Source organism: Sminthopsis crassicaudata, chromosome 2, assembly GCF_048593235.1.
Source record: "Sminthopsis crassicaudata isolate SCR6 chromosome 2, ASM4859323v1, whole genome shotgun sequence".
Taxonomy (NCBI): Eukaryota; Metazoa; Chordata; class Mammalia; order Dasyuromorphia; family Dasyuridae; genus Sminthopsis; species Sminthopsis crassicaudata.
In genome coordinates this window covers 377,783,496-377,807,267 of record NC_133618.1, presented here as the reverse complement: position 1 = coordinate 377,807,267, position 23,772 = coordinate 377,783,496, and the positions used below count along the sequence as shown (strand labels likewise).

The following is a 23,772-nucleotide window of genomic DNA, read 5'->3' as shown; positions in this document are numbered from 1 at the left end:
GAAAGAGGAAGGGAAATAGAGTGAGCAAAGAAAGGGTCTTTTGTGAGGCAAAGTAGACTTCTTCAGCTGGAGTGGAATATACATGGAAAGTAATGCAAAATGCATAAGGAATATGGAATATTCCTATAGCAATATAAAAATATATAAGCAATTAATATAATAATAAGAAGAAAATAATATAAGGAATTAAATGTTGGGAACAAATTTCTGATATTTATTCCCTAAAGATTAGGCCCAATCAATATTAGAGAAATCAAAAAGAGATAGATTTATGCTTGTTAAAAGACAAACTTCAGAACAATCAAAACTATTCTATTACGGCAGGTAATGAGTTTTTCATGAATGAGGGTCTTCAAGAATCTGTATAGGCACTTCTGGGGGTTGTTGAAAAAGTTCTGAGCTTTAGCTAAGAGTTCAATTGCATGACTATAAACCGCAAGGAGTTGGCAATATTGCCAACTTTGAATCAGGAATAGGTGGATTGAAATTTTTCCTTTAACAATACTATATGTATCTTTTTTTTTTCCATAAGCATGACACTTAAACTTTTCAGTGTCCTAGAAAATGCTCTGAACCTATAAAACTCCTAGTGAATTGTTGATCTACATTCATTTGTAGGAGTTTCCACACTGGGAATTCCCTACTCCTGATGAAATCACTGCCTAGACAAAAACAAAATAAACAAAAATCCCTGCATGCTTTGTTTAAAAATGAGGATTTGGGATAGCAAATGGAATGATTTCTGTCCAGCCTTGGGTTCTTATTAGCAAAGACAATAATTTTCAAAGTACAGTTTTATGGAAACATTCCAATTGCCCTTGTCTCAGACAGACATGTGATGCAGTTAGAGTATTAACCTTCTTTCTTAAATCGTGAGATTTCTGTCTCCTTTGTCTGAATTCTTTAAATGGAAGATTTTGTTACGTGGATCTATGACCAGTTTTCCTGCATTCAGAGGCTCATAGAGTTATGACTGAAAGGTTTTATATATATATGTATGTATGTATACACACATACACACACACAAACACACACACATATATATGTATGTATACACACATATATGTGTATGTTCATATACAAATATTTGTATATGTATATACACACATATGTATATGTATATATGTGTGTGTGTATGTATATGTATATGTATAATACAAACTCATCATTTTACATCCAGGGGACCTGAGGCCCAGAGAAGTTAAGTGACAGATGTTCAGTCACAGAGCTGTGAACAAAAGGCAGCTCATTTGATTCCAAACTTAGCACCTTTTCTGATACATACACTGTTTTGTCCTCTCCTGCGTTAATTCTCACCTGAATCAGTAAAATAAAAGGCTCATTTTAGAGAAGGCACCCAAAGGGGAATGCAATCACCTAGGGTTGTGGCTCTGGTTCAGCATACCAAGTAGAAGTAAGAAACATGAAAACAAACAGTTCAAAGGGGGGGGGGAATATATATATATATATATATATATATATATATATATATATATATATATATATATAAATTGTATTTTTATTAGCCATAGATTAGACAATCCATACTTTGCCCTCCCCCCAAGATAAGCTATCAGTAATAAATGAATGTATAAGTATTCTAAAGTAAAGGAACACACTCTCTCTCTCTCTCTCTTGCTCTTCTCCCATAGTTTATGGGTGAAATGGGCCAGCCTTGATTATGTTTGGATAAACTATATTTCATGATTTAGACTACTTGGAGTTGATTGTAAAATATGTACCGCACACCAACTCTTCCACTCTTAATCCCACCTTACCAGACCTGAAAAGTTAAGTTTGTTTTATTGCAAAAAAAAAAAAAGAAAGAAAGAAAGAAAAAAGGCCCCACAAAAAAAATAAATAAAACAACCCAAGTTTCCAAAATCATGAGAATTATTTTCTCAAGTGGAGAAAAGTAATGCTAAAGGATAATTTAAATCATATGACAAGATATAAAGGAAAAAAGCATTGTGCTTGTAAGTTAAAAGTTTGGGTTCAAATTCCAACTCCAAGAAGTTAGCTTTTATTATCTGGTGAATAGCCAATTCAAGGAACCCCAAAATCTCAGCTTTAGGGTCCTCTGGTCCAATGTGTGTCTGAACAAGAATCCACTCTAAAACATCCCCAACAAGAGATTATCCAGGCAGTCTTAATAAATGCTAAAAATTATTTATCAGTATTCATAAAGTACCTACTATGTGCCAGGCCCTGGGTCAGATGCTGAAGGTACAAAGAAAGGACAAAGATAAGGATTTCAGACACTAACAATGGAGACAAAATGCAAACAATTGTGTATGAACAAGACAGAGGTAGGACAAATTGTAGATAGTTACAGAGAAGAACAAGAATGAATGACAAGATTCCTCAAAATCAAAGTCATCTCAAGGGAAGTCCAGTTCATTAACAGGAGAATCATAAAAGGTGACTTGTAGAAGCTGAGGCAGGAAAGCCAGGAGCCACAAATGAGAAGGGAGAGTTGTAGGTATGAGAGGCAGTCACTGAAAATGGCCAGAAGTGGGAGGGAACAACTGAGGGGTAGAGTGGGCAGAGCACAGGACCTGGAGTCAGGGAGACTCATTGTCATGGGTTCAAATATGGCCTCAAACACTTATCCATTGTGTGATCCTGGGCAAGTCACTTAAATCCTACTTCTTTATCTGTAAAATGAGCAAGAGAAGGAAAGGCAAACCAGTGTCTTTGCCAAGAAAACCCCAAATGGGGTGACAAAGAGTGGGATATGATGGTAATGACTGAACAAGCACAAGAGTTGAGAAATAAGGGTGCTGAATATGAGGCACAGCTGGGAGGCCAGTGTGAGTGGTTGGGAGAGGTATAAGATAATCAGAAAGGGGACAGCTGAGAGAAGGCTTGAAAAGATGGGGTGGGGGCCCCACTACTACCACCCAAGGCAGTCCGTTCCACTTGGGGAATGACATTTTCTCATGTCTAAATCTCCCTTTGCTCCAAGTTCTGCCTGAGGAAGCCAATTTGACCAAGTGTAATGGCTTCCCTTCATCGCACTCCTAAAATACAGAAATACATCTATGTTTATGTGAGTTCTGTTCCCCTCATTACTTATACCTTCCCTTTCCCAAACTAAACATCCTCATTTCCTTCAAGCAATTCTTTGTATGCCATTCTGGCTGTTTGTCAATAGGCCTCAGTTTTTTTTATCTGTATAATAGGAATTATGAATATATTTGAACTACCTACTGAGCTGTTGGGAGTAAACATTATGTAAAATGTAAAGATGAGCTGTTTTTATTATCATTATTATTAGTGTTGCTAATAAATAATTAGACAATGAAAATCATGTTAATTCCACAACATTCAGTGGATTTTCTGTGCAACCTCTAAGAAAAATGATCCAATAAGCAAAATCTTCCATATAATACTAAAAGAGATGTCTTAGGCTGCAGTACACATAAAACTTGATTCAGAAGTTATCCGATAATGAAATCCTTTTACCATACCAGTCCTTCTACTGTGAATACCCAAAAGCCACTGATCATACTCATGATAGTTTTTAGAAAAAAAATTTTTTCAATGTCAAATGTCTATCAAATATCATATTCTTTCTCTCTTTTTCTCTCTCTCACTCCCTCTTCCTTTTCTCTCATCCCAAATAATATTTTTTCCACTGATTAACCATCGAGTAGATAACAAACTACTACGGAATCACAATTACCATGTTATGACCAGATATCAGAAAACAAGTTTTGATTCTGTTTGGGTTTCCATCTTCCCCAAAAAACACACTCTAAATGAAAATGAAACCATTGAAGGAACTCCTACCCCTCAGCAGACTGGTGAGAGGAAACCAGGGTTGGTGTTGCTTGTAGAATTGGGAGACCTAGATATGAGTTTTTATACTGCCTGTGACTACTACTGAGAGTCACTTTATCACTAGAGGCCTTAGTTTCTTTATCTGTCAAATAGGGGAAACTCATTATAAATATATTCCTACCAAATGCATTTAGGACCAGGTAAAATAAGCTATACAAGAGCCTATAAACTTTCAAATGTGAGAGAAACCTAAAAGATTATTTGTATACTCCAAGATGGGTTGCTTTACCCAATTACAAACTGAGTCTGAATGCACTTAACTAAAAATTTTATTAAGGAATTATACCTAGATACTGGGAATACCAAAAAATCTAGCCCTCAAGGAAATGTACTGAAGTACATAAAAAAAGAGAAAAAACAATCATGAAACTATAGGCTTTTGAGATTGTGATGAGGGAAAAGTTTGGCTCCTATACAATGTTGGTAATCCATCTAGAGATAAGACAGAATCTTGAACATCTTGATAGGGACAAGAATGGATGACAAGATTCCTCAAAATCAAAGTCATCTCAGGGGGAACCTGCTCCATTAACAGGTCAGCCTTGGACCACAAAAATATGATTGCATCAAAGCCTTGAAATATTTAAGATCCATATGTACTGCCAAACATGTAGATTTTAGAAAAGTCATTGATAAGTTATAGATTATCCGAGAAAAGCTGATAATAATTATGAGGAACCTCCCTATCAGGTAATTTGAGGATGACTTGATGGAGGTAGAAATATTTCAATAGAGTATGAAGATCAAGGGAGGAAAGGCACAAGAAAGGTAATGATTATTTAAATTCAAGCATTGAAAGGACTGGAAAATGAATTAAATTTATTCTACTTGGCTTTAAAGGAATGAACTTAGAGTAAGAGGAGAGAACCAAAGAAAAGAAGGTTTTAGTTTAATGTAAAAAAATATTTTCTAGAGCCCATGGAATGGGTTTCCCCTCATTAGTAGAGAAAAATATTCTAGAACCCATGGAATGAGTTCCCCCTCATTGGATGCCTTTGAGCAAAGGCTGATAGACTTAATTTACTAGGGATGTTATAAAGGGAAGCAGGTGGTCTCTAAGATCCTTTGATTTGTGATTTCTGGATGAAAATGACATATTTGCCTAAGGGTTTATGTTCATTAATACCAAGGTAATGACTGGAACCAAGAAGAGGTTTTGTTTTAGATAAAAAAAAAAAAAAAAAAAAGCAAAGACCACAGGATTTTGAGTTAGAGATTATTTACAACTACACCTTACAAGGAAGAAAAGTTTGTCCAAGTAACTTGTCAAAAGTTACACTATTGGTTTTCTCTTGACTTTGTCTACACAGGAGAAAAAAACCATGCTGTACACCTTCCTAATCACCAAGGACTCAAGAAAGTCAAGTCTAATCCCCACTCCCAACTTGAAAGATGAAGAAATTCAGGCCTCCAAAGTTGAGCTGCCTTGATGACAGTCATCCAGCTATTTTAAGAGAGACTCATGGTTCTGTCTCTTGACTTAGTGGGTCAATTCTAACCCTTTAAATCTACTGCCCTTTTCATTCAGATCCCTCTCAGAAAGATACATGTTGCCACATCTGTTCCCACTCTGAAAGAACAATAGCACATTCAGTGCCCTATTTCTCCTACTTCCTCTCTGAGCAAGGTATACAATCTTGAGAAAAATACATCTGTCTCCTATGACATATGAATGTCCATAAGTCTCTGTATGGATGGAACTCTGGGATGTATTCAGTGAAAAACAAGATCATAACATTAGGGGGAAAAAAACACCATAAAAGCAAAACAAAACCCTCAAAAAGGACTGATATGTCTATAGATAATGTAGTTTCAACTATATTCAAAGTTTCTTTTTTTCCTTTTTTTTTTTCTTGGTGAGGCAGTTGGGGTTAAGAGACTAACTTGCTCAGTGTCACATAATGAGTCTGAGGCTGGATTTGACCTCAGGGCCTTCTGACTAGGGTCTGTGTTTCTTCTTAACCCACTTCCTACTTCTCTCACCAGAGGGTCCCTGTTTGATATTGACAAGCGGCCTTTTGATCAGAAACAACCTTGGCTTTTACTACCTTCAAAAAGTAGCCCCGTACAAGAATGGTCAACAAGATGTCTCAAAATCAAAGTCATTTCAAGGGGAGCCTGGTCCATTAACGTGTCAGTCAGCCTTGGACCACAGAAATATCAAAGAGCTTTGTAATACTTCCTATCAAACATAGTCTGGCAATACTCTTGAGTATCAAATGATATCAAAGGGTGTTAGGAAATTCTCCTCCTTAAACTTTAAATAAAATCAATTTTATTAGATGGAGGCAAGTCGGTGCTGTAGTACTGAACACTGGATCTGAGGTCAGGAAGAGCCAGGTCCAAATTCTTCCTCAGACATTTTCTGGTTGGGTGACTCTGGATCAGTCACTCAGCTTCTGTTGTTTGTCCTTCTCCTTGGTTCTCAGAGGACCAAAAAATCAGGGAGATGATGCTATGACAGGCAAGTGAGTTGGATATAAGAGAGGGAGGGCTGGGCAAGGTCACCTGCCCCACTTTTCCCTCCAGAGCCATCTGGGTCCAATGGCCAGAGATAGATCAAAATGACTGGAGATGTCCTATATGAAATGGGAGACCTTGGCCTTTTTAAGCTAAGGTCTTTTCAAGCTAAGCTAGTTTGACTAAGACTATATTCATTCAGTAATTAAATTTAGTTAGCAATTGAGGCAAAGAATCCCCTCTTTGGCCTAGTCCTCCCCAAATCTAAATAAATCAATCAATCTGGGAGGGGAAGACACTCCGGAGTTTCTGACCAAACTGCTATTTACATTCAATTGGAGTCAATCAGGACCCAAATAACGACCAACAGGGGCTTGGCTTAGAACTGATTAATGGCCAATTAGAATCAGGTATCTTTTGGTTTAAGGATTAGTCCTCAAGAAGAAATCTAGCCAGTAAACTCCAAGATATTACAAATCACTTAACCTTTATTTGTCCCAGTTGACAAGGACAACAACATCTCTCTCCCTCCCAGAACTGTTGTGCCAATAAAATAAGAGATCGGTAAAAATGCATTAGAAATTTTAAAATTTAATTTAAATTTTTAAATTTAATTTAAATTTAATTAAAATTTAAAAATTAGAAATTTTAAAGTGCTATATAAATGCCAACTATTATTGTTGTTATTACTATTAATTTTTAAAATAAAATGTCAAAAAAAATCCAAAAGATTAATTAGAAATCAAGTTTCTGGAATCAAAGATCTATCACTAAGCTGGAAAGGATTTAAGGAAAGACATATCTAACAATTATGCAAGATAAGGTTTGGTAGCATCTTCGGTCAGTCAGTAAGCATTTATTAAGTGCCTACTGTGTGCCAAGCGCAGTGTCGAATGCTGAGGGGGTAGGGAAGTGAACAAAGAGTGGAAAAAGACAATCCCTTCCTTTGAGAAGTTCAGAAGTTAGTGAAGGTGACTCCACAGAAACAAGCTTAGACGGGATAAATTATAAAAATCAACAGAGAAGGCACTGGAATTAAATGAGATTAAGAAAGGTCTCCAGTTCAGGGTAGGACTTTAGCTGGGTCTTAAAAGAAGTCAGGAAAGTCGGGAGAGACCAGAATGTCTCAGAGAGTCAGTGAAGCCGTTCAGGACAAGGGGCATCTTGTTCACCAAATAGCTTGGAGGCCAGTGTTAATGGACTAGAGTGCAGGGAGGGTATTGGGTCTAAGAAGAATGGAAAACTGGGGAGAGGGAGTTGGAGAGGTAGGTTATGAAGGGCTTTATGTGCCTAATAGAGGGATTTGTATTGTAGGAAAGAGTTACCACTCAGTGACTGAGAACACAGATTCACCAGAAGATCAAGATCCGATGCACCATTCTGTCATTTATGCTTTCCTTGCAAGCCAAGTGGAGAAAGAAGGGACCATGTAGACTTAAGGCAGGCCAGAAAGAAAGACTGACCAGCTCCTGACCCAAAGGCCAAAGGATCAGAGATGTCAGAACCCTTGGTCCCAAGCGGCTGAACCTTCAAAGAAGATCCAGAATTCTGATCTCCACCGTCTGACTTTGGACTCTTACCACCATTTAGATCTTCCCGTGATGCTGGGAGCTGAGAAAAAGGTGCTAGAGCTAAAATCATACAACCCGAGTTCAAATTCCATTTTTTTAATTTATTATGTTATTGTATAAAGTATATAAATATATACGTTTATATAATTATTATATTATATGGCATTTATGTCATTATTATATTACCCATTTGATCTTGGATGAATCTCTGGACTTTTGTAGGCCTTCGTCCTTCATCTATAAAAATGAAGAGAAGAGACTTCTTATGGGTTTTTTTTTAACTTTAAATCTATTATCTAAGCTCTATCTGGCTGACAACAATCAATTCAATAGCATTTGTCATAGGCTCTTGACATTCTTGATTCATGTCCAGATATAGTATGACTATAATAAAATTAGTCATCCTTTCTCTCTTTTTTGTTGGTAAAGTAAAAAGTTACAATGCTATGCATTTTAATAAGCAGGGATGAAGGCAAGGGTATGCTACTAATTGTTAAAACAGCCAGATTTTTAAAAAAATAAATAAAAAAAAGTTCCCACGACACGCTTCTAAATTTATTAACATTTTTTCCTTCCACTTTGTTAAGTCTAGACAACCAAGAAAACAATAATACAAAACCTAACTTGTAGCATTTGCTCATTTCCTAGGTGTAAATGCTCACACTGAAAACTTAACCAGTTTATCCTCAGAAGGCTAGAGCAGGCTCCTGCACACCACTGGATGGAAGTGTCATGAAATCAAACAGGATTTCAAAAGTCCCAAAAGAATAGGAATCATTGCTACAAAGGAAGATGAAGCTGAGGAATTGAGAGATAAGGCCCTTGGCTTCCTAGACCAATGGTGGAGTCTTGACGTTGCATATTCGAAGGTCATTGTGAAGTTCTGGTTCAGAAATAAAGGAACTTTTTTTCCATGGGATTTGAGTGCACTTTAAGGACTGGGAAAGAATGAATAAACAAGTAAATGAATGATCTCAGTAGGTAAATAAAATAAGTAAACTAGATAAGTTGAATGAATGAATAAATGAATATATATACATATATAGGTGCATACCAATATTGGGTGCTAATCGAAGAAGAGTGACATAGTGAGAGCTTTCAATCAGGAATATATTTTCCTGGCAGGATGTATATAAGTTTGAAATGGGGCAATTCGGGGAGGCAGAGACTTGCAGTATGGCCACCGGTCAAAAGGCTATTTCAAAAGAGTGGGCAGGAAGGACTGGAAACTGAAGCCAGGTTGGTAGCTGTGAGAATGAAGAGGAGGGGACAGATGGAAAAGACAGTTGAGAGGTAGAATTGACAGAGCTTGGGGACTGACTGCCTATTAGAGAGAAGAGAATCAAAGGTAGCCCAGAGGCTTTGAACACAGGATACTGAGTCAATGGTGTGACAGAAATGAGAAATAATAACAAGTCATCAACAAAGTTGGTTTAGAGGAAGGAGGCTGATAGGTAGTCTGAAGCAAGTTGATTTTCAGAGAGTACAAGAGTAGCAGCCACGTGGAGATCTCCAGGAGGTAGTTGGCAAGGTAGGCCTCAAGCTCTGGAGAGAAGTCAGGGCTGAAGAGGAAGGTTCCTCTGAAGGGATACCTACTGTACTTAGTGTCTATCACTTTTCAACCTCCTTCGGAGAGGCAACATGCAAGTCTCAATTCACCATCTCTGTGCCGGTGTCCATCGCCGCTTTTCCCCATCCAGTAACTGCTTTAAAGCACTGCGTATAGCACTGCATTAAAAATTAATTACACATGCTACTTTATTGATAGTGCATAATGTAATGAGCACCAGCTGTGCTAAACATCCAAACTCCTTTTTAAGACAGCTATAAAAAAAAAACTGCATTTCCAAATGCTTCTCCTGTCAGAGGAGAAAAACAGCAACATCTTGTATGTATTTGAAACAGAATTCTTTGATTCTGCCCTGCACTTGGAACGTTTGAAGGGTCTAGCCTGAGAATAGTGAAATTAAATCTAGTTAACTCTCTATATGTGGCAGCAATTGCTGGCCCGCCGTCCCCATTTATAGAAATGTCAGAGTCACAGGATAGAAGAATCTGACTTTGAAAAATGAATGAAGAGCACAGGGTGTCGGAGCCAGATAGGGCCTTTGACTCGGAGAACACAGAATATGAGAACTGGAAAGGGCTTTAGTACCATATATAATACCCAACCCATCTGGAAAGGACCTTAGAGATCTTCCAGCCCATTCATCTCCAACTCTCACTTTATAGTCAAGGAAACTCATATTCAGGAAAGTGAAATAGTTTTTGCCCGATAATTCCAGTTTATTAACTGGAGTAAGCAGTAGGGTCTGGAATCTGTGCCCACAATCTCCCAAACCTTTGAGCTATACCATATGGCCTCCTTATAACGCACATTCTTTTCTCTCTAACGATGAGTGAGGGACAGTATGGGGAGGGGAAAGAACTCTAGATTTAGAATCTGAGTCCAAATTCTAGATCTGCTCTTTACTAGCCTAGGAGATCCTTACTGAACTTCAGGATGCTAAAAACTTGGTTGGAGTTCTTCCACCTCTAAATCTCTGACCCAGTAAAATAGATCTCCTATTTTCCCAATCATAGAGTTGAAAGGCTGTCTAGTCTCACCCATCCCTGAACAAGAGTCTTCTCTATAGCACAGCTGAAGAATGTATTTTTTGTCTTTTTGAGACTGAGGAGGAATCCACCAGCCAGAGATCATTTTACTTTCAGTTATCTCTAATTGTTGGGAAGTTTTTTCCAACTTACATTTGTGAGTTCCTTAAGATCAGGGACTAGCTTTTTTTGCCTTTCTTTATATCCTCAGCATTTAGAAGAGTGTTTGGCACATAGGAGGTACATAATCAATGCTTATTGACTGACTGGCCAATATTTAATTGCCTCTTTAAGGTAGCTATTAAGCCCTCCTGGGTCTTCCTTCTCCACATTAGATCACACTAGTTTGTTGAGACAATTTCTACACGGCAATGTTCACTATACTGAGATAAAGCATTTAGCACACTTAAGCCCTATATAAATTCTCACTATTACTATTATTATTATTATCTTGCTTGCCTCACCTCTGTACCTCTGTAGTTTATCAATGTCCTTTGTAAAAATCTGAGATCTATCTCCTATTCCCATAACTGGGCCTTTCTCATTTTCTTTTCTGTTTTCTGTTCACATTGTGAAATTGATTTTAAATATGATGGTCCCCTTTATGAATCCTATAAACCATGTAAGGTTGGCCCATGCATTAAGGAAAAGCACATCTGAGGAAAATCAGTCTAGTGTAGCATTCATGGCAGCTTGTACTTCCAAGAAATGGGGGAGTTAGAAAACAGTATATTCTATGTTAGAATATACATATAATATATATATATATTATATATATATATAGAATATATGTTAGAAAACAGTATATTCTATGCTCTTTCTTTTGCATCTGTCTCCTCCCTCACCCCACTGCCACCATCTTAGAATGAGCTCTCATTATCACACATGACCCTGGACTAATTCAGCAGCCCTCCTATAAAGTATTCAGAATTGTTCCTACTTTCTCCCTCCTTCCCACACTCTCCTTTCATGTTATTACAACATTCTTCTTGCAAAGATCTTGCCAAGTTATTGGCAAGCTAGGTTGCAGAGCAGATATAGTCCTGAGGCAATGGTCAGGAAGATTTGAGTTCAAATTTGACCTCAGCCACTTACTTAAGGCACTTCACTTCTTGCCACGTTTCCTCACCTGTAAAATGGGGATGATAATTGCACTTATATCCCAGGTTGTTTTGAAAACCAAAGGAGATAATAATTAGAAAACACTTAGCCATAGGACCTGACACATAGTAAAATTTATGGCATATTTTAGTTATTATTATTTCTTTACTCAAAAAGTTTTAATTTCTTAGCCAGACGCCCAAAGCCCTCCACAATCTGATATCATTCAACCTTTCCAATTTTGTCTCATATCATTCATCTCTATGCTATAAGCATAAGAGACCACTCACTGTTCTTCTTCTTGTTATTGTTCCTAGTGCCTGCAATGTCACATCTTAAAATGTGAATTGTTGAATTACTGCTTAACTTTGATAGCCCAATGTGAATGATTCTTCTTCCAAGAAGTCTTCCTGATCTCCAATCATTAGTAATGACAGCTCATAAAACACTCTTTTTTATACATTTTTACAGTCCTGCATATATCTTGTATGTATGTTGGGTTTTTTGCATATCAATTCTTCCATTAAAATCAACAGGATCTTGTAATTTTGTTCTTTTTTTTTGATATGGTATTCTCAGTACTCAGCATGGTACCTGACATAGGATCCATGATTAGTGAACACATACTTGCCCCTATTATTATGTTTAATTTAGAAAGAGATTTAATTTTCTGTGGTCTTTTTGACTCTTCACTTATAATTGTGAACTCTATGAGTGCAGGAACTGTATCTTTTAACTAAATTTTTATCTCCACCTTCAAAAAGCACTATGCTCATCTTAGCTGACTTAAACTAAACTGTATTCAATTTTTGAATAGTAAATTTGTTGTTTTTGCAGGCTTCCTTGATCAGGAAGCTTCTGGCGTAGTAAATGTGTGTGTGTAAGAGAGAGAAAGAGAGAGAGACAGAGAGAGAGAGAGAGAGAGAGAGAGAGAGAGAGAGAGAGAGAGAGAGAGAGAGAGAGAGAGAAAAGAGAGAGAGACAGAGAGACAGAGAGAGACAGAGAGACAGAGACAGAGAGAGAGAGAGACAGAGAGAGACAGAGACAGAGAGAGGCAGAGAGAGACAGAGAGAGAGAGACAGAGACAGAGAGAGAGAGACAGAGAGAGAGAGAGAGAGACAGAGAGAGACAGAGAGAGAGAGAGAGAGACAGAGAGAGACAGAGAGAGACAGAGAGAGAGAGAGACAGAGACAGAGACAGAGAGAGAGACAGAGAGAGAGAGAGACAGAGAGAGACAGAGACAGAGAGAGACAGAGACAGAGAGAGGCAGAGAGAAAGAAAGAGAGAGAAGAAAGAGAGAGAGAGAGAGGGAGAGAGAGAGAGAGAGATTTTAAGCCGGGCCTTAACTGTTTTCAAAAATTCACTTAGTAGAATACATAGACACAGAGACACACATAGTATATATGTACATATAAAGGGGCATACACACACATATATACATATATATATATATATATATATATATATATATATACACATAAAACTATATTCTAGCTGTTTCTGTCTGTCTACTTAGTTATCTGCGGAGGCTTTTAAAGAAGGTGGAATTTAAGTTGGGCCTTAATAGTTTTCTAACATTTATTTATTCAGTACAAAGGTAGATACTCATACATGTATTTGCATATATATATATATATATATACGAATGTAATTTTTTAGCACTATACATAATTGGCATTATATACATGCACATACATACTTTTAGTTCCATTTATAAATGTATATACACATATATATGGTAGACTTCTAGCATCCTCTATATACATATATGTGTGTATATGTGTATTTTAACACTATATATAATTAGCACTATAAACATATATATACAGGGTAGACTTTTAGTTGCTTATATATGTATGTGTACACACATATATAGTAAACCCCTAGCACTCTAATACGCTATATATATGTATGCATGTGTAAATACATGCATGTCTGTATTTTATTAGCACCATATATAATTAATACTATAAATAGACATATACATAGTTATATATGTATGCATATGTAGTTTAATATATGTATGTATATACACACATATATGGTAGACTTCTGTATTTAATATATATAGTGGGGAGTGTATTTGTGTGCATATGCACACACATATATCCCTTCCTATTAACTGAGCAAGTAAATGTTAGAAAACTATAAAGGCCCAGCTTAAATGCCACCTCTTTTATGAAGCATTCTCTAACAGACATTTTCCTCCTGTCTCCTTTACCCTTTAATAAGCCAGAAGAGGTTTACCCTTCTCTTGAACTTGCCCAGAATTCTGCACTTTTCTTAGTTCCCTTCCAAATTTTCCTTTATAATTACTTGGGTTTGGGACTCTTTCCCCTGCCAGAATGTACACTCTTTGATGGCAGGGACCACACCATTCATTTTTGCATATCCCAGGATGGGGATCCAAGGGTCTTATGCACAGTAGACACTCAGGAAATGTTTCTCAAATGAATTCATGAAATGTTACACTTTCAAATAATCTGTTTCGATAGAGAGATCCTTCAACAAATTTATTTTGCAAGATGCTAAAAAGAAAAAAATAATTAGCCATGATCTCAATGCTGATGTATTTCTTTTGTCTTTAAACATGCACATATTTTCTTTCCCCTCTCTATTCCCCCCTCCCCTTTCCCTATGACTCAAAGGCGGATCTAAAGCCCAATCTGGGTGGATCTGACATCTGCCTCAGAAAGAAGCAAAGACAAGGCATTGTCCAGGGACATGATGAGTGAGGTGATAGGGGCTGGATGAGTCTGCAATCTCCACTCACATCCCCGTTTTGCTTTCCATTGATCCTCCAGTGTTAATCAAACCCAGTCCAGAATGAAACTCCAGCTCACTTCTAGCATGAAATGTGCGAAACACATACCATATCATTAACACAGAACTTTCTGAAATAATGCCGCTTTCGAGACAGACTGTATTAATTGCATCAAGCTTTCACATCAAGGGTGGTCTAATCCACTGCTTCCCATTGGATGGCTCTGGTTATAAAACCAACACAAAATGAACACTGGGATATAATTGAAGGAGGAAAAAACTATATTCTACTGTTAAACCCTACTATTTACTTACAGGTATTCTTTTATCTTTATTGTTGCTTCAACTCATGCCAAGAAACCCCAGACTAGTTAAATAATACAGTAAGCACAATTTCAGTAGAAAAGTAAATTGAATTTAACTTTACAAGATTGCTCTGTGATTTTAGTATATACTAATGACTAAAACTGGCTCCCTCTATTAAATGCAAACACGTCTGCTTGCTTGAGCTAGAATCCTGTGGTTCGTGTGTTAGTCCTTGAAGTTCACAGCCCTATCTATTAATCACTCTGGCTGATGACCATTTGCCAATTTTAAAAATGCAATGAAGTTTCACAATTTCTTATCCATCTCCTAACAACCAGACATGCAAAGAGCTCAGAGGTTTCTTTTAAAATATGCATCATAGATTGAATAAGAAACCTTTCCATGTAGTACTGTTCGTGTAAGACATAGTAACACTTACTCATGTTTGTATATTATAAACCACATACACTGAGAATAAACATTAATTAGAATTTTTAGAGCTGAGAGAGATCCTAAAACAGAAAATGTGAAAAATGTGGAACCTAGAATGTTGAAGCTGGAAAAAAGACTTAAGATTCAAAGAATAGAATAGTGGAGCTGAAAAATAACTTAAAATTCACAGAATCGAGCCTGTCAGAACTGCAAAGGGTCTAAGAATCCCAGAATATGTACTGTCAGGGGAGAAAGGAAGCTAAAAATCATAGAATATAAAATATCAGCAATAGAAGGGATCTCTTACAAGGCCGTCAGAGCCAAATGGTGCCTCCAACTCATAGTGCACAGACTGTCAGAGCTGAAAGTGACCCTCAAATCCGAGAACACATATAAGCTGTGCTCCAAGGTCACTTCATTCAAACAATTTTTGTTCTGCTCCTTCGAACCTATGTGGCCTTGAGCTAAAGTCACTTAGCCTAAGCCTCAGTTTCCTCATCTGTAAAAATAAAATTGCTGTATTAGATCATGTCTAAGGCTACTTCCAAACCGATGATCCTATTATCCCCAATTTTACAGATGAGCAAACATAAACCCAGAACAGAATAATCAAGTGGCAAAGTGAGGCCTCCTACTCTCTCTCTACTGCTGCACTCTGCCCCACCCCTCTGGGACAAAAATCTTATTTTCAGGAAAGGAGAAACAATTCAAGTTCCAAATTGTGTTTCCATGCTACTATGTACCAGGTACAAATTTTGGCTTAAAATCAAATATTTCAGAGGGTAAAACTCCCTTTTGCCATAAGAAGATTGCACAGTGACTGCTGCGGGACTGAGAAAATGCTCCAATGCCAGGCTAAATGCTCACACATATCTATGTTGCTTTCTCCCATAAAATCATACCCTTCTATAAATAACTGCTTACATTTCATGGGTATGCAATTAACCTATGTGAAGCATTTTTTACACTCGGGTTTTCTATATTAATTTGAAGAGAGAGGTTCAATGCATCCTGATAAGAAAAGGGGAGAAGGATGCAAATACAGTGGCCCCCTTTCCTTTTTACACCAGACTGCATATCCTGAACAGGGGTTACTAGAAATTTAATGACTCTATTCCAACTACTAATTACACAGGCACTAAAAACACTTAAGCAAACAGCCCAATTCAAGTGACAGAAATCACAAAGGGACAAAAACCACTGGAATAGAATATTTTCAGGTATTTAAATTGATCAGAAAAATATTGCCCAGCAGCACTCTGTCCCAGGCTGACTTAAAGGAAAACAAAAGGAGGGAGGAAAGCTAATTATACTAAACTATTGAAGCAGCCCGGCAATCAATTAAAAACAGAAATGAGGAAGAAAGGCAGTGGTCCAATAAAGCTCATAGCAGCCGCATCCTGGGTGCCTCCTTACCATGATTGTGACAATTTCCCGTCCTGGGGAGCAGAACTAGCAAAAGCCTCAAAGATTGCAGATAACTCTATCTGCTCAGTTTTCAGGGTCACGGTAGGATGGTGCACAAGGTAACTGACAACATTTATGAAGCCTCAAATACTAATCATGTCAGCGAAGCTAAAAAGCACCAGGAAGTCCAGAGGAGCTAGTCAAGTTAGGGATCGTCTGTCTGACCACCAAATGTGGAAAGTGAGACGCAGAAAAATTAAGTGACTTGGCCAGTCACACAGCTAGTGATAGTAACAGATGCTTACCTGGCCCTTTAAGGTTTACAAAGCTAATCAAAGAACAGTCATTCTTTGAACATCAGACCTCTGCCTTAAATCCAGGACTCTTACCCTACCCCTTCCCCAACACCCACAGTTTGGCAGAGTAACAGTTTGGTGGCCTTGTTTTACAAAAAAGGCTAGCTTTCTGAGAAACCTCAAACCTGCTGAGAAAGAAACAAGAAGGCACAATAAGGCAGTCGGTGAAAATGAACTAAGGCCTTTTCTGATGTGAATTGAGTAAAGCTCCCAAACAAAAACCACATCAGTTGGGTAATGTTGACACTGGCTGGCCAGGGTGGGGTGCAGAAATACTGGCCGGATGCTAGGCTCTGTTGCTCCCCAACAGCAGGCTGTCTGCTTTCATACAGAGATGGAAGACAACACGAGGTTAAGTATATGCAAGCCTTCTTTCCAAGGGGAGATCGTGTTCCTTTCAAGCAGAACTTGACCAACTCCTGTCATAAACAGTTAGAGGGTGCTTTGATACAGTCTATTCTCTAAGTACCATAGACGGCAGCAATAATTATAGGAAGCCATGATAACAGATCTATCTCCCCCACAAGACTGGCATTACCCACTTAGTGAACAGAGCATTCCCCAAGCAGGGTACAAAACCAGAAAGCTAAAAATGAAGGCACCTACACCACAAATCACACTGAGCTGAAGCTCGGCATTTGAGGCCATCAATCAACATTTATTAAGCGCCTACTGTGTGCCAGGCACTAGGGCTATAAAAAAGTGGCCCCCCCAAAAAAAAACTCCAAAAAAAACCAGTCCTACCCTCAAAGATCTTACAATCTAATGGTCAGAGGAGACTTCAGTTCTGATGACAACTCTTATTGGCTATATGACCAATCAGCAAGTCTGATCATTATCTGTAAAATGGGGATAATGATAGGTGTACCTTCATAGGATTATAGCCAGGCTCTGTCAACCTTAAATCACTATATATTTGTGAGTTATTACTCACATTCTCCTCTGAAAATTTTAGTCTTTCCTTCCTTGGTTATTTTTAGTTTTTACTTTCTCCTTTTCTCCATTCAAGTAAGTCGGAATAGAAAGAGAAAAAATCAGCATTCTAGTGAGGTTGTTTCTCTAGTTAGAAAATTTTTTTTAAAAAATAAATAAGGTGATCTATTCTAAGGCTGCCACAAAAGGGGTCCAAGTGCCTCACAAATCTGGAAGTTCTATTTTTCAATGAAATACTGGATAAGTTCTAAATAATTTCTATGCATTGTGGCAAGCATGCAGCTAGTGATATGGTATTGGAGAAAGAAGAAAAGGAAGAAAGGAAAGAAGGGAGTGAGGGAAGAAAAAGGAAGGGAGGAAGGAAGGAAGGAAGGAAGGAAGGAAGGAAGGAAGGAAGGAAGGAAGGAAGGAAGGAAGGAAGGAAGGAAGGAAGGAAGGAAGGAAGGAAGGAAGGAAGGAAGGAAGGAAGGAAGGAAAGAAAAGAGAAAGAAAGGGAAAGAGGAAAAGGAAGGAAAGAAAGAAGGGGAAAAAAGAAAGGAAGGGAGGGAGAGAGGAAGGCAGGAAGGAAAGAAGGAAGGAAGGAAGGAAGGAAGGAAGGAAGGAAGGAAGGAAGGAAGGAAGGAAGGAAGGAAGGAAGGAAGGAAGGAAGGAAGGAAGGAAGGAAGGAAAAGAGAAAGAAAGGGAAAGAGGAAAAGGAAGGAAAGAAAGAAGGGAAAAAAGAAAGGAAGGGAAGGAAGAAGGGAGAGAGTGAGGGAGGAAGAAAGAAATAAGGAAAGAAAGATGTGTGTAGAGAAAGACGCCTTTACCTGGAGATAGCTTTTTATTTGTGTGCTCATAGAATTGTTTATAGCTAGAAGAGGAGTTAGAAATCACCTAGTCCAACTCCCTCATTTTAGATTCCAGGAAATTAAGACTACTACTTATATTACTACTAATAGGAAATACTACTACTAATAGTAATAATAACTAGAATTTATATAACATTTTAAGGTTTGCAAAGCTCTCTCTTTTTCTCACTCACTCACTCTCTTTCTTTTGGTTAGGCAGTTGGAATAAAGGTGTGTGTGTGTGTGTGTGTGTGTGTGTGTGTGTGTGTGTATTCATTCATTAGCACAACAATTCTGGGAGGCGGGCGCTATTATTATCCCCATTTCACAGATGAGAAAACTGAGGCTGAGTGAGGCCAGAATCACACAGCTATTTTAAGGCAAGATCTGAACTCAAGCCTTTCTGACTGCAAATCCTGTATTTTCTCTACCCAATTGTTGAGATTCACAGCTGCAATCCTTAGTAATCACCTGCTCTGACCCCTTGTTCATTGAGATGAAATTGAGGACTGGAAAAATTACATGACTTAATCAAAGTTACTTAATAAATGGCGGATCTGGGAGTTTGAACCAAACCCTCTAACTTCAAATCTACCACTCTCTCTCCACTGCAGCAAAACCAAAAAAGGAGAAAGCCGAGATTCAAATCTAGATCTTTTCTTCCCAAATGCACTGCAAACTCCTTCACAATGTGACATTCTCTGAAGTTGGAGAGAGGTTCACTGATAATCATCAGTCATTTCTAAAACCCACTGAATCTGAACTAGGAGGAGAGAGGTTTCTTCCCCTTTCTCTCATGGTTCTCCTGCCCAGTGAATTCTGTGCTTGAGCTCCTGTCAAAAGGCAAAGAGATGCTAAGTGGGTAAAGCGACAGTGTCCACCCCTTAGCTTCTTGATGGAGCTGTATCCATTTCACACCTTGCCACAAAGATACGGCACCACAGCAAAGTCTGCTTGAGATGAGATTTCATTTATATATTTATTCTTGGTCTGCTCTCAAAATATGGGCTGATTTTCATTAAGGGTCAACTGGGGCTTGAGAAGGGGAGATGCTACACATATTGTATAACCTAATCTCTAGACACTTTTTTTTGAGACCTCTGTCCAAAACAAATGTGCTTGACATTCTACATACATACATACATACATATATATACATATATTTTTTTTTTTTCCAATTCACCGAATGTTAAAACTAGAAGGTCATCTAGTTTAATCTACCTCATTTTACAGATGAGGTTGGGAGAATGGCTTACCCAGGGTCACACAGTTAGCAAAGAATATTTGAAGGTCTGGAAGGATGTTCAAAAAAAGACTCAAAGGTAACTCTTAATGTGAATGACACTGAAAACTGAGGGGAAAAGGGCTGAGGTTGGCAGTGGGATGGACAAAAAGGAAATCTCTGGTTGTAAAAGCTATCCAAGCACATGGTAGGTGCTCCATAAATGCTGACATTAAATTGAACACTAGACAGCTCAGAGACTCTGAGATACACTTCAGGGGAGGCTTCTCAGGCATGGGTACCCACGGTGGACGTGAATGACGTCTGACAGCATCGGGGAAGAGAGTGTCGGTTATCTAGCTTGCGCGGCTTCCCTGCCCACTTTTGGGGTGTTTCGCCAGCTCCTGGCTCCCCCCTTTCCCCCAGCACACCACAGAGAAGCCGCAACTCTCCCCACCTTAGGGGTCATTCGAGGAGGTTCGAGTGAGACGGCCTTTGTCCGCCTCCCCACCCCCAACTCCACCCTCTTCCCACACCCCCCGCCAGAAAAAAATGTTTGTTCTATTACCTGACAACTGACAATGGCATCCAAAGGTGCCTGAAGTCTCAGTCTGACTCTCAGCCTGAGTCCCACCAACTGAGACTGAATGGCCAGCACAGCAGGGCAGGCTAAAGCAGGGTGGGAGAGAGGCCAGGGTGCGGAGAGGTGGCGTAATCACAGATGTGTGAGGGTGGGAGGAGGCAGTTATGGGAGCTGCCGGCAGCTTGGCAGGCCTGGAAGGCCCTGGAGAAAAAAACAATAGGAAAAAAACTGGTCAGTCGGGGACCCACGTTTCCAGGGACTGGGGACTGGCAGACACCTACCCTGATGGAATGAATGCCTTTTTGCTGGGGCCAGTGGGTGGGAGGAAGAGAAAAGGGGGAGCCCCAGCGGCCTTTGAGGGAATCTGGGACAGAAGCAGGTGAGATTTTAGTAGGAAAGTGTAAGGAAACTGAGGCTGGAGGAGAAATGACTTGTATTTAGGGACAGGTAAAAATCAGAAGAAGGGCCTGAGAAGTGACAGGGTTGGGGGACAGGGGTATGAAAAAGGGGGACCAAGGAGACTAGTTATAAATGGTGAGAGCTGCTGAAAACTGAAGCTATCAAGGAGGTTTGGAAAGGCCAAATCTAAAGGGAATTACCATTTTATGGCTGTGTTAATGCCTTTAACTGACACCAAACTGGGCTGGCTGGCTGGCTTTCCTCAGGCAGGACTGCCAACCAACAGCAGACCTCACATACCCGTACAGAGAAAATGGAAGCCCTTGCCATTTGCCAGGCTCCCCAGAGGTGCTGAAACCCAACTGCCCAGAATCAAGCCTCTGCGGCCCATTGTGCTTGGCTCCAGCGTGCATTTTGCACGCCCCATTTTAGGGGCTTTGCCTTCCTAAGTAAACCTTTAAAAAGACTGGCAAGACCCCCCCCTCTTCTACTTGCTCCAAAGCTGTGCCTCCTTTACCATCCACCTGCCCTTTCGCCTCAGGGGCGAACGCTCCATAGTTCCTCCTCATCTCCGAAGCCAGTGAATAAGCAGACCCAGAACCAAACAGATGAAGAACTTCACCATTCAGCCTAAGAAGTTCGTCCACACCATCTCCAGAAATATCAGCAAAACCCCTACTCTAAGCGAGCCACGTTTGTCAGCGTAGCCTCTCCCTCCCCAAAGTCCCAGTTACAAAGAACTGGAACTACGTGTCGAACTGACAGCTACGTGTGGGGAACAAATGGGTGATGCTTTATCCATAGCCCGACAGCCAACATTTGCTGTGCTCTGCAAAGACTGCATTTGATTTTGTCATTTATCTTAAATGGCTAGGAGACCACCAGGGCAAAACATTTGTGTGAAGCTTTTGCCAAAACCACAAGTGAAGAGTCTAAATTCCCTGCGTAAGGAACTACTTGAGCTCCAGAGCATCGTGGAAGTGTGGGCCAGGAGAGGATCGGGGGAATAACAAGGAATATTTGGCCAAGGCCCATTTTTTAAAGAGAAGCCATTCCTTTGTGGCTCTTGGGACAATGTGCAATTGTGTGATCTCACGACACAAACAGGTAGAGATCACTGTCCCCTGACACAGCATTGCATTTTGGGTACTACCCTGTGCCAGACAAACAGAAATCAGATGTTTCCCAAAATGTTGGCCTGGCTCTCAGTTCCTCTCTAGGAGTACACTGTGGGATCCAGTGAGTGCCACCAAATTCGACCCAGACCAGATGACATGAAGTCTGGTGACTAGAGACTGTGCGAATGTCTTAGGGCCTTACTGACAAGTTAGCGTTCAGAGAACCACCATCGTATAGACTCGGAGCTCAAAGGTACCTAAGAAGCCACCTAGTCGGGTACTCTCAATTTACAGATGAGGAAACTGAGGCTCAAGGAAAGCAAGTAACTGGCCCACACGAGACCATAAGGAGTAAATGCCAGCCCAGATACTAACCTGTGGTTCTTCCCAGTATACCACACTGACTTTCAAGTAAATGGTACTCTGGGGGTGCCCTTAATAAAATGTTATAGCTAGAAGGACCCTCAAATGCATGTTGGGGTTGGAAAGGATCTCGAGAAAGAATTTGGTCTACTCTCCACATTCTGTAAACAAGAAAAATGAAACCCAGCATGGTTCAGATGACTGAGTCATTAGAAGTAGCACCAGTCCTTGACCTCAGGTCCTCTGAAACTCTGTCCATTGTTACTTCTGCTCCCCATATTGCCTTGCCAAAGGAGAACTTATTTGGCATTGTAACCTAGGTAAGAATGAGTAATGTTCTGGGGCCTCTCAGGTACACATGAAGAAGAAAAACACTGTATGGTTCCTCCCTTTCACCACCACCACCACCCCCGAGCCACCAGATTTTACCCAAAGAACTATCCTGTACCCAGTGTACTTGGCTCACAACAACCAGACTCCGGGCCAAGAGAAAAGCAGAATTATTCCACCTCAGCCCAAATTGCAAACTTTTGCCCAACGTGTAGCTTCCTCCATGAAGCCTCCCCTGATTTCTACAAAAGCCCCAGGAGACACCTTAAAATCTTCCTCTAGGCTGAACCTCTCATTTGGGGTCCAGGGTACAAAAAAAGGTTCAAAATCACAGTTTTAATCCGAATCCCCCTAAAGACTATGAGGTCTTTTCGAGTACTTGAGAGTACATTATCTTCATCAGTGCACACCGTACGTAGGTGCTCAATGAAGATTTCCCAGTTGACTCTCTGCCTAATAAATCTCCTGGATTTAAGGTGGTCTGACAAACTGCGGACCCTCGTGTCTGAGATTACTGTTGAGGCAATAGGGGTTCATCCAGTGCTACAAAGGGGGACAGATAGGGTTTGGGCTGTGGGCTGGGTATTGCCAGGCAAGCTGTCAGAGTCTGGGAGGGGCCTGCTGAACAGTAGCCAAGCCCTGCAGAGCCTCAAAGAGCAAAAGAAGAGAACCAGATCTGAAAGTGAAAGCCAGGCCTAAGCCCCAGGGAAGGCAGCAAATATCCACAAAACCAAACGAAGGGGATTGGCTACTCCCTACAATGCTTAGCTCCAGTGGAGCTAGCAGTCTGAACTTCAATTCCTCTCCTCATCTGGGTACCATCACCACTATCCCCATCCATTTACAGGCCAGGTGATGCCTTTCTTTGTCACCATCTCTTCGATCATTATTAATAAACTGAAAAAAATCAATAATTACTGAACCATTTCCACCTTTGGTGGACAAGTTTCACAAAATCAAAGTGAACTAAAAATTAGTTTCCAACAGGAAGGGAATTATTTAAGGCAAGTGGGCATTGAGGTTAGAAATAAATCATTCCTTTTTTTTCATTTTTTAAATGACAAGAGATTATGCTGGTTATCTGACACAGGATAAAATATATATAACAATCAGCTGTAAAAAAAAGATAATAAAAATAATACTTTTTTTAAAAAATTGTG

General features: G+C 39.5%; 1 protein-coding gene across 4 annotated transcripts in view; it reads right to left on the bottom strand.

Annotated features, from left to right (window-relative positions):
- Positions 1-23,772, bottom strand: part of BCL11B (BCL11 transcription factor B) — a 137,793-nt gene that overhangs the window by 66,960 nt on the left and 47,061 nt on the right. For 2 of the 4 annotated variants that reach the window (XM_074291338.1, XM_074291339.1), the window contains exon 3: positions 20,388-20,603. The exons of the other annotated variants lie outside the window; for them this stretch is intronic. In XM_074291338.1, coding sequence (XP_074147439.1) covers positions 20,388-20,603 — 216 coding nt within the window. The remainder of the gene's footprint in view (positions 1-20,387; positions 20,604-23,772) is intronic. 4 annotated transcript variants of the gene reach the window in all.